Source organism: Triticum urartu, chromosome 7A (genome assembly GCF_056163025.1).
Source record: "Triticum urartu cultivar PI428250 chromosome 7A, HENAU_Tu73, whole genome shotgun sequence".
Lineage (NCBI taxonomy): Eukaryota > Viridiplantae > Streptophyta > Magnoliopsida > Poales > Poaceae > Triticum > Triticum urartu.
The window spans coordinates 396,290,318-396,302,905 of NC_141879.1; the positions used below are offsets into that span (position 1 = coordinate 396,290,318).

A 12,588-nucleotide genomic window follows, 5' to 3' on the forward strand; every position below is an offset into this window, starting at 1 on the left:
ATTGAAAAGGTCAAAAATTAGAATCGGCCATGTCCAATTGGGTGTTTATATGGGCCGAGCCTATTAATTCAGCCCATTTGTTGTTTTTTTCTTTCAATTTGGGTAAGCTACACGGGCCAGGCCCTATAATTCGGTCTTTTTATTTTTGGGTTGTGTCCCTTCTTTTTCCTTTTTCAAATGGGTTCCAATTGTCAGATTCTGACAAGCGGGTCCCAAATGTCCGTTTCTGGTTAGTGGGTCCTTGTTGTCATGGTCATGTTCCTTAGATTTCAATATGCCAATAATTAAACAACCAATATTTAAATCAAAATAGACAGAAAACAGGTGTAATACTTCAAATAACAAGAAGCAACAATCTGTTACATCAACACATACAAATGTTATCATAGTATAACAAGCTCAATAGGTGCACAATATGTCACATGAGCCGATGAGCATCAAGCTCTACAGTATAACAAGCCCTATATGTCACAGTTCATGCTTCAATTTGTTCCAATAGGGATCAGCATCAAGGGCTTCATTACTCCTTGAACTAGCTCCGATGAGCTTGAACTATGCTTCTTCCGACTTCTTCGTCTTGATGCTCGCGACGAAACATGAAACGCCAGCATCTGCACGTTATAGAACAAAATGGTTAGGTACAAAATGAAAGCAAATCTAACAGCATATATCTAACAGTAGATACAAAATAATGAAGGCCAATCCGTGTGCATATATACTAGCGTGCATATATACCAGCAGAACACATAAACCCATCCATCCATCCATCAAATATACCAGCAGAACACATAAAACTCATGCAGTACCAAATTCAAAGATTTTGTTGTAGCTAACAGAAGTATGGAACAATAGTTAACAACTCAAGTCAGAAAAGGTAGGAGTGTCTCTCTAAGAGACACAACTGATACTGATCAAAGATAATAACAGAGCACAAAATAAGGTAGGTACATTGACTTCTTTAAAGACAATAAGCAGGACCAACAGATTCACATGTTACATCAGCATGAAGTTACAATGGCAGATGCCAGGCTGTAGGAGGAATCAACAGCGGCAAGTAGCAGCATCTACGAGCAGTGCTTAGGAGCAGCAGCAGTGACTAACTAGCAGGAGTAGTAGCAAAACAACGAGCGGCGGCAGCGGAGTAGCAAGCAGGAGCAGCTACTGCATCTGATGGTTGGTAGTGCAACAACGGTGCATCATCAAGGACACAAGTCCACCAAAAAATCAAGCATGCCATGCCACAACTCTGAACTCAAGGAGGAAGTAGAGACAAGCCATGACTTACAGTTGTAGCTTAGAAGCCAAGCATAAGGGCAATTCAAGTACAAAACTCTGGAGTTAATACTTGGTTCTTGACAGACTTGGTCATCTTGCGGAACTCCTTGCGCATCAGAGTCTTGTGCTGGAGCTTGGCAGGGGTGTTCTGCTTCTTGGTCTTGGTCGTGGATAGGACAACAGCCTTGTCCTCTCCCGCTGATGGCTGGACCGCCACGGTCTTGCTGTTCGCCAAGCCTGAAACCACATCAGCCCCACAGCAAGTTAGCTCCTTGCAGAGACACTTGCAATCAAAAGGGTTAAAAACAGTGCAAACAGCTACGGACCCGAGAACTTGTAGGAGTGGACATTGTAGAGGTTGTTGGGCTCCTTGCTGAACTGCACCTTGGTGTTGCTGTTGCCGAACTGCTTGATCAAGAAGTAGTTGTTCTTCTTCACGAGCTCCCAGACCGGAGACCCTGGAATGGTAGTCATTTCCCCTGGCCTACATCTCCAAAACAACAACCAAAAGTCAGATCCTACAGCTAGCAACAAGCAACAGGATGCACTAATCCTACAGAATGTGGAAACATTTAACCATTTGACACAAAATTGTATGCTGATTGCAAGTAGAAACATGGGTTACAAAAAATATACAGCAGAAGCAGCAGTGAAGCTTGAGCGTCCCATCGACTACTGACAAGTACGAACAGATCTCACTGGCAAGAGGAAATCATAGTATGCAGCTCTAACGCGGGTTGGGATCTAGCCTAGGCCGAACCGCATACGTTTTACATGGGCACACAAATATCATAAACAAGTATGCACAGATTATGATTGAAATCTTGCTAGCGAGCAGTCAAGTATTACATCTTTGCATGGTAGAATACAAATATTATAAACCTTGCTTCACGGCCACTGATTACTTGCTCGTTGCGCGGAGATTTTAATCAGTGTGACAACTAGTCGCTAGATACAAAACAATTCATATAAACAGGGCATGTTGACCTGTGTGTAGAACCGGCACCGGCGACGCAGCTGATCTGGATATGGATCGGCGGTGGGATGCCTACATCAAGATTCAACAATTAAGGTTTCATCAGTAAATCATAAGAAAGAAAATCTCAAGTCAAGTTTTCCTGAATCAACTAGACTTCACTGTGTAGGTACTACCAAGTACAATCAACTTAAATAGCTAAGTACCACGCTTTAGTTCTACATCTCTACAGTTCTATATTTACCAACCCAATATGCCCAATTTCCCACAGACCGATTAAAAGTTATTATAGCTTATTACAGGTTAAGCCTAGGGAATCAAAGGAAATACACATCAGAAATGTTAGGTACATGTTGGGTCAGCACTACAATTTTCACACTTATTTTGAGGTTAATTTCATCTGTGCATATACAAGGATGACATTGTGAGGTACTAGCACACACAAAGCACTAGTTTACCAATCAGGCTATCGCTGCTCGAAATGAAGAGGCTTCGCTGCTAGAATTCACTGCCAAGGTACTAACAAAATAATAAATACCTAAGTGTCAAGCTACAACTCTACATTTCTACATGTTCTCAAGCAGAAAAAATGCTTTGTGTGTGCACTGCGTGCCTACTCCAGCTTCCTTACATTGCAGATCTGCTCCCCATGGAAACCACCAGCCGCCAGGAGGTTGTCTTTCACCGTCATGGTGCTGATCTTCACCCTGCACAAGGGCCGACCTCCCTGCATATCCTGCACAGTGTGGTCGCATAGTGGATTAGAGATTGACCGGCATTCCGATGAATTGGACTATCACATCGCTCTGTGGTAGATCACCTGATTTGGGCATGCCACGTTGAGCAATTCTTTTCCTCTCTGGAGTAAGGACCACCAGTGCCTCACAGAATAGTTCTGCATCACGTACACATCATGCTTGGAAGTAGCCCACAGGAGGTTCCTCGGCTGCACATGTAAAAGTATAGGTCAGTGCGTTCGTACCAGAATTCTTCTTAAAACTCTTCAGAAATACAATGATGCAAATGAGCGCCATTTTATTCAAGCACACCTCGGGTAATTACAACTATGTGATTCTACTGAGAATCTAGATCTCCTTCAGGTTTTTATTCATTTAATCAAACGATAGAATTCCAAGCCTGCATCCTTCTGTACTAAATGGAAATTATACATGATAAGAATAGACACCAGTAAAATAGAAGACAACAAATTTTTTTGCACAATTCATTTACACTTCAACGGTGTAGCATTCTAGAGTGCAGACTATGCCCATCAAGCCGAAAACAAATCCTATCACCATCATTTCACCACCACCGAGTTTTTGACAGCAAGGGATACTACAACATGTTCTAGTTTTTATGCAATTTTAGTTTAGATCTCATTTAAATTTATGTAGTAATATAGTTTATGCTACTAGTCTGAATCGAGTTCAAATCATGTTTGATGGACTAGTTTGAATCAAATTAGCATGAATTTGTGTTTAATTTTTTAAGGAGTTAAGTTTAAGGATTCAGCTAGGAACCACTAATTTGTAGAGGAGCAAATTTGAGGAGTTAAAGATAAGAGGCCATATAGGGATCGGTTAGAGATGCTTGAGCACGCGCGCAGCCATTTCAATAGTTGAGGATGCAGGTAGGGGCAAACGCGTGCTGACACAGACAAGGACCAAATAGAAGAGGTGAAGGGAGGAGGCCGTACCTTGGACGAGGAGGTTGGCCATGGACTCGACACGGCATCCGTCGGCAGCACCCCGGCCTAGGGTTTCGGATCGGAGAAACGACGACGCGGGAGAGGGGCCAGTCAAGTCAGTATCCACCACCATTTTTAGGAAGGAATCCACGCTGAGATGAGAGCACGAGGGGGGGGGGGGGGGGGGGGGGGTACCTTTGACCAGCGCTTCCTCGAATGAAGCGGCGGCTGTCCCCGCGGCGCGCCCCGGTGGAGGAAGAGGCGGGGCGGCGGCGGGGGCGGCGCGTCGGGGTCGGGGGCGGGGACCCAGACTTGGCTACCGTCAGGCCGGCCCCAGACCTGCCACCTTCTCGGCATCGCGGCGGGGGTCTCTCCCGGAATCTCGGCGGTGCTTGATGGGGAGGTGCCTGATGGGGAGGTGGGCGGTGCTGGATGGCGAGGGCTCGGCGCTCGGTGGGGTGGGAGACTGGCGTTGGAGGCATGGTGGCTGCACTGGACGGCCAATGAGGCGCTGGTCGATGGGGAGGGAGGCGGCGCTAGAGTGGCTGGACGATGAGGTATCGGCCCTCGATGAGGAGGGAGATGGCACTAGAGGAGTGGGGGCAGCAGCGGGTGTGGGGTGCGGCGGCGCCGGACGGGATTGGGAGGAGGGGCGGCGCGATGCAGATGTGAGATGGGGAGGACGATGACAGAAGACTGAAGCTGAGCGAGGGGATGGAAGGGGATCGATGGATGGATGTGGGAAAGAAAGGAGGCAGGGGGGTGGATGAAAAATGACCTGTTAGGGTTTCAGGGTTGGTGTGGAAGGGTTGAGGATGGCTGTTGGATCCGCGACGGTGTAGGATGCATGATCCGTGTGAGATGTCCACTGACCAATCAGGATGCAGTATGATGTTATTGATCATCTAAATAGGTCATAGTTGCCTAAAATTAACATGCTAAAATCAAGTCAACTATTTTATGACCTGAAAAATTCAAAAAGAAAATGCAAAACCTTCTCATTATGTCACCAAATGTGAACAAGTTTTCAGGAAAAATAACAAACAAAAAATAAGATAAATAACTTTTAAAAGGTGTCGTGAGAAATGAGTTTTTGAAAAAAAAAAATATTCCATTTTTTTGAGTGCCCAAAATGAGTTTTTTCGTGAAGGACCTACCATATATTTGTTGTAAAATTGGACCAAATCAATTTTCTAAAATATTAGGCCATGTTTAATACACAATTGATCAAATGGTTGGCTGTCAAAAGTTTCGATAAACCTCTGGTGAAAAAGACAAATTTCCGCCAATCCAGCTGGAAACGGGTCAAATTTGAACTGCAGCTGCCTTATAGTTTGCTATTTATTTTTTCCAAAAATCATTTCTAGGTACATAAGTATCTATTTAATCATAGAAACACCGAAAAAATTCCAAGATTCAACCACTAGCTAGGAACGGTCATTCCCGCCGTTTTGACCGCATTTTGAAACGGGCATAAAAAATTCAAAAAAAATCAAAAAAATGGGAAACCTTTGCATTGTGTCATTATATGTGGCCAAGTTCTCAGGAAAAATAACAAACTTGTAATACGGCAATTATTTTAAAAAAGTGTTCTCAGAAACGAGCTATCACGTGTGGAGATCAATGGCTTTCAAGCCAAATGATCAATCTTATGGCCACATTCATGGCATAGTTTGTTCAAATGATCTCATATTATGCACAATGGTGCATATTGGAATGGCAAACAATGTTGCCTAAGGAAGTTTTCATTTTCTTTGGATGAAAAAACCATTTTCCATTTTTCGAGTGCCCAAAAGAAGGTTTTTTGTGAAAGACCTCCCAAATAATTGTTGCAAAATTGGACCAAATCAATTTTCTAAAATACTAGGTCATATTTAATGCACAATTGACAAAATGGTTGTGTGTAAAAAGTTTTGATCCACCTCTCGTGAAAAAGACAAATTTCCGCCAATTTAGTTGGAAACGGGTGAAATTTGAACAGCAGCTGCCTCATAGTTTGCTATTTATTTTATCCAAAAATCATTTCTAGGTACATAAGTACCTATTTAATCAGAGAAACACCAAAAAATTTCAAGATTCAACCACTAGCTAGGAATGGGCATTCCCGCCGTTTTGACCGCATTTTGAAATGGGCATAAAAAATTCAAAAAAATCAAAAATTGGGAAACCTTTGCATTGTGTCATTATATGTGGCCAAGTTCCCAGGAAAAATAAAAAACTTGTAATACGGCAATTATTTTAAAAAAGTGTTCTAAAAAATGAGCTATCACCTGTGGAGATCAATGCCTTTCAAGCCAAATGATCAATCTTATGGCCACATTCATGGCATAGTTTGTTCAAATGATCTCATATTGTGCACAAGGGTCCATATTGGAATGGCAAACAATGTTGCCTAAGGAAGTTTTCATTTTCTTTGGACAAAAAAACCATTTTCTATTTTTCAAGTGCCCAAAAGGAGGGTTTTTTTGTGAAGGACCTCCCAAATAATTGTTGCAAAATTGGACCAAATCAATCTTCTAAAATATTAGGTCATATTTAATGCACAATTGACAAAATGGTTGGGTGTAGAAAGTTTTGATCCACCTCTCGTGAAAAAGACAAATTTCCGTCGATTCAGCTGGAAGCGGGTCAAATTTGAGCTGCAGCTGCATCATAGTTTGCTATTTATTTTTTCCAAAAATCATTTCTAGGTACATAAGTACCTATTTAATCATAAATACATGGTTTCGTGGCGATACGTCGAGGTTTGGGCGGTGGCCGAGGGCCCCAACTCTAGAGCGCGTAAACTCGCATGCCCGCCGCGTGGTCACCGCGTGACCGTGGCGTTGCCATGTGTTCTGGGCGGCCTAGGAATGTCTAGTGGGTTGGGCACTCCCCAGGTAGGTGCTAGGAAGAAAATTACAACATAAGATTCTCACGAGGAGACCGATCGATACTCAAACATGAATTAGCAGCCAAGTGTTTGATTAGCGGTACGGGAAATGTAGATGGCTAATGGGCGTGAGTTTTGGCTGAGGATGATCAGTTACTTAGAAGACCGTGTTCACAAATTTTCAGATCAAAAGGAGGAGCCTAGGTGGTACTTGCTTTGCAAAGTACAACACTGGACATAAATACGAATGTTGAAGCTGGGCTCAAAACAATGAATGGATTGAGCTGGCATTTGGTGGAGGATGGTTATTTGAGCATAGGAAAGCACTGTAGAAAATGGTTACTATTTGGACATGCCAAAGTGGTACTTCCTTCACAAAGTGCTGCTCTGAACAGAATAGGATAATGAATATTGTTGAATTATTTTTGAACTAGGCAAGGAAGGTTTTTGACATATTTGATGAAGATATGATCCAAACAATTTATGTGAATTTTTTGGGAATTTTTGGAATAACAGAAATATAGGTTGCTTCACACCCTAGGGCAAAAATTGACACATGGACATGACACATAGGCAAAACTGATGAGATGGCGCCTAGTCATCGCAACCCACCATAATTTACAAGGCTATGACCATCTATATTGGTCGTTAACAACAAGAAATAAGGCAGCGGACTAGCACTGTTTGCTTTATGACCATTTCATGTAAGGAAATTACGACTTTTCTGACCAAAATGGTCGCAATGGTTTAGGGTTTGGAGCCCCCCGAACATCTTTTGACCAATTGGTCTCAAATGGTCATAGATCTATGACCAATTCTTCAAGGGTCACTGCCAGAAGGTCACTAGTTGACATATTTCTTGTAGTGACTGTGCAACTGGGCCAGAACAGCCGTAGTGCACAGGCCCAGAGGTGATTCGGCCCAGGCGAGCCGAGCGGCACGTGCGCGCCAGGTTTGAACTTGACGGGCGGGGCCCAGGCGCCAGTGCGAGAGAGGGAGGCGAGGGAGAGGAGAGGCTGACAGGCGAGGCCCGCCTGTCATCCCTAACCCTGCGACAGAGGGCCGGCGAGCTCACCGGCGACGTTTTCGGGCACGGCGGGGTGAGCTGATGGCACCATTGGACTTCTCGTCGTGTCGCCGTTCGGGTGGTGCCCTAGTTGGCTGGAGGGGACCGGTGGTTCGCCGGTGACGAGGTTCGCGGCGGAGGAGCGTCGGGTGTCGATGGCTCCGGCCATTTATGACTGCAAAACGAGCGGAAAAGAGGGGGGAAACGGTCAGTGGGGTGCGGGGGTTCCAGATCGGGGCTTAGGAGCAGCGGGGAGAGCTTCTACCGTGCGGACGACGGCGAGCCGCCGTGGCGGAGCTCGAGCTCGATCTCGAGCTCGAGAGCTTCTGGAGAGGAGCGGGTGGTGTAGGCGGTGATTAGGGGAGTGAGAGAGCTAGTGGTGAGGAGAGTAGGGCACGGGGAGGCACTTAAATAGGCTAATGGCGGGGTGCCGTGGACCCATGCGCCGGCGGGCTCCCGCTCATCGCCACAGGGCTCGAGAGGAGCTGGCACCGTGTCTGGGGTGTTGCTGGGCGTGGACTACGCCGAGGGGAGCTAAGGGAAAGAGCGGGGTAAGGCCAGAGATGCCGCGCATGTGAGGCCGCTCATTGGAGCTCTCGAGCGGCCGGCGCACGTGTGAGCAGGGGCAGCAGGAGGGAGAAGGAGGAGAGGGACCAGGGCGTAGCGTGTTGCGGACGCCGAGGAGCATCGTCGGGCGCGCTGGGGAGGCCCGAGGTGGCCGGAGGTGCTTGGCAGGGGGCGGCTACAGTGCGGGAGCGCATTGTAGTGCACTCCGGAGCGCCCAAATGGCCGGCATGGCCATTTTCTATGCAATGTGGGCGCGGCCAAAGGAGTCTGGTAGCTCTAGGGGGAAGGAAAGAAGTGGGCTATGGCCTTGGATGCTTTGGGTGGCCAGTGGGTGAAGAGAGAGGAAGGAGAAGAGTGGAAATGGGGCTGTCCAGAATAGAAAATTGGTGGTTTCATCCCCTTGATCAATGGGCATTGACTTGTGCTAAATGCCAGAGGTAGAGGAAGGTTAGGAGGAGGTGTGGTAAACGGGAGAACTCATTTGGATTAGTGGAAGAGGCCCAAATAAGGTTTTTAGTTAAAATGCAGAAGGTGTTTGATATGGTTTTGGGGTACTTGCACTGATTTCCTTCTTGTGAAACGTGGAAGGGGTGTTTGTCATGACAAAATGACAGGGTAGAAGGAAGATGAGCTCATTTGGAAGAGTTTGCTAATGTAACCTTGGCAAACCCTAGAAATTAGCAGAAATGAACTTGTGTAGATCTAGTTGAGAAAATCACTTCCCCTTGATGCACCACTTGGTGTAGTAGCCTCATTTGGTCATGTGAATATTCTCACAAAAGTTGGGATCAAGGAGAGAAAGTTCGTAGTACAAAGTTGTTCAAATTTGATTCTGGTCAGAGAGGGTTTTGTGGCATTTTGGTGAGCCAAAATGACCTTAATTGATATGAGGCTTTGCAAGGTTATCACAATATGCATTTGTGACTTGCTGGATTTTTCCTAGATTTTTATGAAAATATTTCCTGTAGAAAAATTTCAAATCCTTGAAATTGGCATAAATGGTTTTGGGAGGTTTTGTCCAATATTTTGAACATGACCATGTGTTGAAACTCTTATATATGGAAAATGTATGTCCAGTGAGTTTCCCTGATTTTTGTCAAATATTTTTGAAACAACAAAATAATTTTTCCCTATTAAAGACCATTTCTGGCCTTAAGAAAAAGCTTTTAAATAAAATAGGAAAATAACATTTAAAATTATATTTTTTTGGTTTATGGGAGTCCTATATCTAATAGGATTCAAATATACCTTTTGAAAGATTTTTCACACCCCAAATCAAGTACCTGCAGTGCAAACCTCAATTCAGGGGGTTTTGGAAAACTAATTTTAGAAAATACTTTTTGGCCAAATTATTTTTGTAAGAAAATACTATATTGCTCTATACACATGGCATGATCATTGGGCAGAAGCTTGGGTCAAGGAGATGAGGTATAGAAGGTGGAGTTGTGTTGACTTTAAAGAGCACTTGAAAAACCACACAGAGAAAACCAACTCAAAAATAAAAGCCAAATAATGCAAAAGTTTTTGTCAAACCACACTTTATCATGATTTATTAGCTTAAGTGTTGTGGCATGAAAATCAAGGTGTGACAAAAAAATTGTGGTAGAAGCGAGGGCGGGGAAAATATCGGGGAGTTCCCGGTTACGGTGGGTGGTCGGGGTTGAGCGATGCAAAGAGGTTTGCGCGTTTCTCTCGTACATGTAGGCGCATGTGTGCGAGGCATTGGGCTCTAACTGAACCTGGGCGAGGCGTTCGCTTACTGAACCCGAGCGATTGCACTAACAATATTACTAAACTGGAGTAATCAATCCCTGGGTTGTTAACTGAATCCGGGTGATTCCTTAGCTACTACTGCTAACTAAAGCCTATCGAACCTTCTGCCTGTTGATGAACAATGTCCGTTGTTGGGGGTTGGATGAACATTTCCCGGTGGGGGTGGATGAACAGGACCCCATGATAGTAGTAGGCCGTTGCCGCTGGATGAACATGACCCCGGTCGAGGAGGCTGCCACACCCGAGCCGGTTGGGGTGGATGCACAGGACCCCGTGGAGGGCTAGTTGAACAGTAGCCGATGGAGGCTCGATCAACAGGACCCCATGGATGAACAATAGCTGGTGGAGGTAGGAGGAAGGTCGCGATGGATGAACAATAGCCCGTGGAGGCTGGAGCGAGGCAGTAGATGGTGGATGAACAGTAGCCCGTGGAGTCCCATTTTGCGGTGCCACACCGCTCATGATGAACATGACCCCGTTTTGACCGTAGGCGCTCCAACACAAGTCTGTTTCCTCTGTTTTGCAGTACGCCACACCCCTCCCGATCAACAGGACCCCGTTTCGACCATAGGCACTCGAATAGAAGACCATTTCTTCTGCTCTACAGTATGCCAGACACTTCTCGATGAATTTGGACCCCGTTTTGACTGTACGCGGTCGAACAGAAGGCCATTTCCTCTATTTTATGGTACGCCAGACCCCGTTCCAGCTGTTCCATCCAAGCCGGTTGGCTCCCAATGAACAGGACGTGTTCCGACCCAGTGGCTTCGCTCCCGATGAACAGGACGTGTTCTGACCCAGTCACTTGGCTCCCGGTGAACACGACGTTGTTTTCTCTGTTCCGACCCAGCCGGTTAGCTGCCGATGAACAGGACGACATCGCTGTCGTCCGTTGCCTCTCCATGTACACGAGCCCTGGCCGTACGTATGCGCGAGTACGCGTTCGAGACCCCTCCCATATGTACGTATGTAGCTGGATTTACTTTCTTGCAGCATGGATGTATGTACATGTACACGATATATCTAGACGGGACTCTGTGACATGCTACGTCCGCGCCTCTACAACGACACGTGCATCTCCTTACTCAGCCACAGTTCATCGCTGCAGAGAGACTGATCAACCAGTATGTACGTACACGTTCGGGACAAGACAGACAACCCTACGTACGGTTAGACCCGATGGGTCCCAGCTATCGGGGAGGATAAGGAGGCACTTCCTTGCGTCCGAAGATATAGCTGGTGGGTCCGAATTGTCAGGGGGAAGAATCATTTTTTTTGCCCGTAATATGGATGCACTTCCTTGCATGCGAAGATGTAGGGGGGGGGATGTTTTTTCCGCAAAATATGATGGCCCTTCTGGTGGGTCCCTCCTATCAGGTGGAGGAATCATTATTTTGCGCGTAATAAGGAGGCACTTCCTTGATGCGGCCATGAACCCAGCTATCAGCCTCTCCATGTACAGTCCTCTTCCGATGGAAGCCATTCCTTGACCACATTGACCACGCCGTGCCGAGAGCACCAAGGCGGTGGATGATGGCGAGGCCTAGGAAGGGAATGACCTGAAGTCGGGGAAGACTCGGCAGTTGTTTCCCACGTGAACATGAGTACGAGGGTTTACTGGTTCGGCTGCAGTGTGAGGCCGCCGTCACTGGAGAATAACGGGAGATCTGGGGGAGTACAGGGATGGCTAGCCAAGAGATTGGGAGTAGGGTGGGGCGGTGAGGCCTGCGCGGCAGCACAGCTGGCCACAGGATGCAGGAGCAGGCGAGACGGCCAGCGATGGTTTGGGCGGCTGGAGCAAGAAGACCAGAGGTTGAAGAAACACGACGGCCGTTGGATGGACATCGTACGGTCACTGCAGCTAGAATCGTATATATTGACTAAGTTGACAAATCCTGTGTCCGCATCAACTTAGTAGGCCCACAATTCAGCCTCCAAATATGGTGGGTACCAGCTAGCAAGGGGAGTATTCATTTTTCTGTCTGTAATAAGGAGGCACTTCCTTGTGTGCGAAGATATAGCTGGTGGGTCCGAGCTGTCAGTAGGAGGAACTTTTTCGCAAAATGCAGAGGCCCTTCCGGTGGGTCCCTACTATCAAGTGGAGGAATCATTATTTTGCGTGTAATAAGGAGGCACTTCCTTGCTTGCAGTCGTGGACCCAGCTGTCATCCTCTCCATGTACAGTCCTCTACCGATGGATGTCGTTTGTTGACCATGCCGCGCCGAGAGCACCAGGGCGGTGGACGACGTCGAGGCCTAGGAAGGGAACGAACCGAAGCCGAAGAAGACTCGGTCGTTGTTTCCCACATGGAGGGGAGTATGAGGCTTACTGGTTTGTCTGTTGTCGCTGGAGAATAACAGGAACTATGGGT

General features: G+C 46.4%; 1 protein-coding gene across 2 annotated transcripts; it reads right to left on the reverse strand.

Moving 5' to 3' along the window:
• Window positions 1-310: 310 nt before the first annotated feature.
• LOC125520298 (large ribosomal subunit protein eL28z) lies at window positions 311-4,703 on the reverse strand. 2 transcript variants are annotated; one of them, XM_048685187.1, is made up of 7 exons: window positions 3,948-4,009; window positions 3,072-3,197; window positions 2,883-2,987; window positions 2,263-2,323; window positions 1,602-1,759; window positions 1,286-1,512; window positions 311-611 (listed from the first exon to the last, which is right to left on the reverse strand). In XM_048685187.1, the coding sequence occupies exons 2-6, from the start codon at window positions 3,082-3,084 to the stop codon at window positions 1,319-1,321; spliced, it is 531 nt and encodes a 176-aa protein (XP_048541144.1). In that variant the 5' UTR covers window positions 3,085-3,197; window positions 3,948-4,009; the 3' UTR covers window positions 311-611; window positions 1,286-1,318. The 2 variants fall into 2 exon arrangements, 1 of the variants encoding a protein (XP_048541144.1); XR_007288607.2 differs by lacking the exon at window positions 311-611 and adding an exon at window positions 4,134-4,703 and having other exon boundaries at window positions 1,289-1,512; window positions 3,948-4,004.
• Window positions 4,704-12,588: the final 7,885 nt, after the last annotated feature.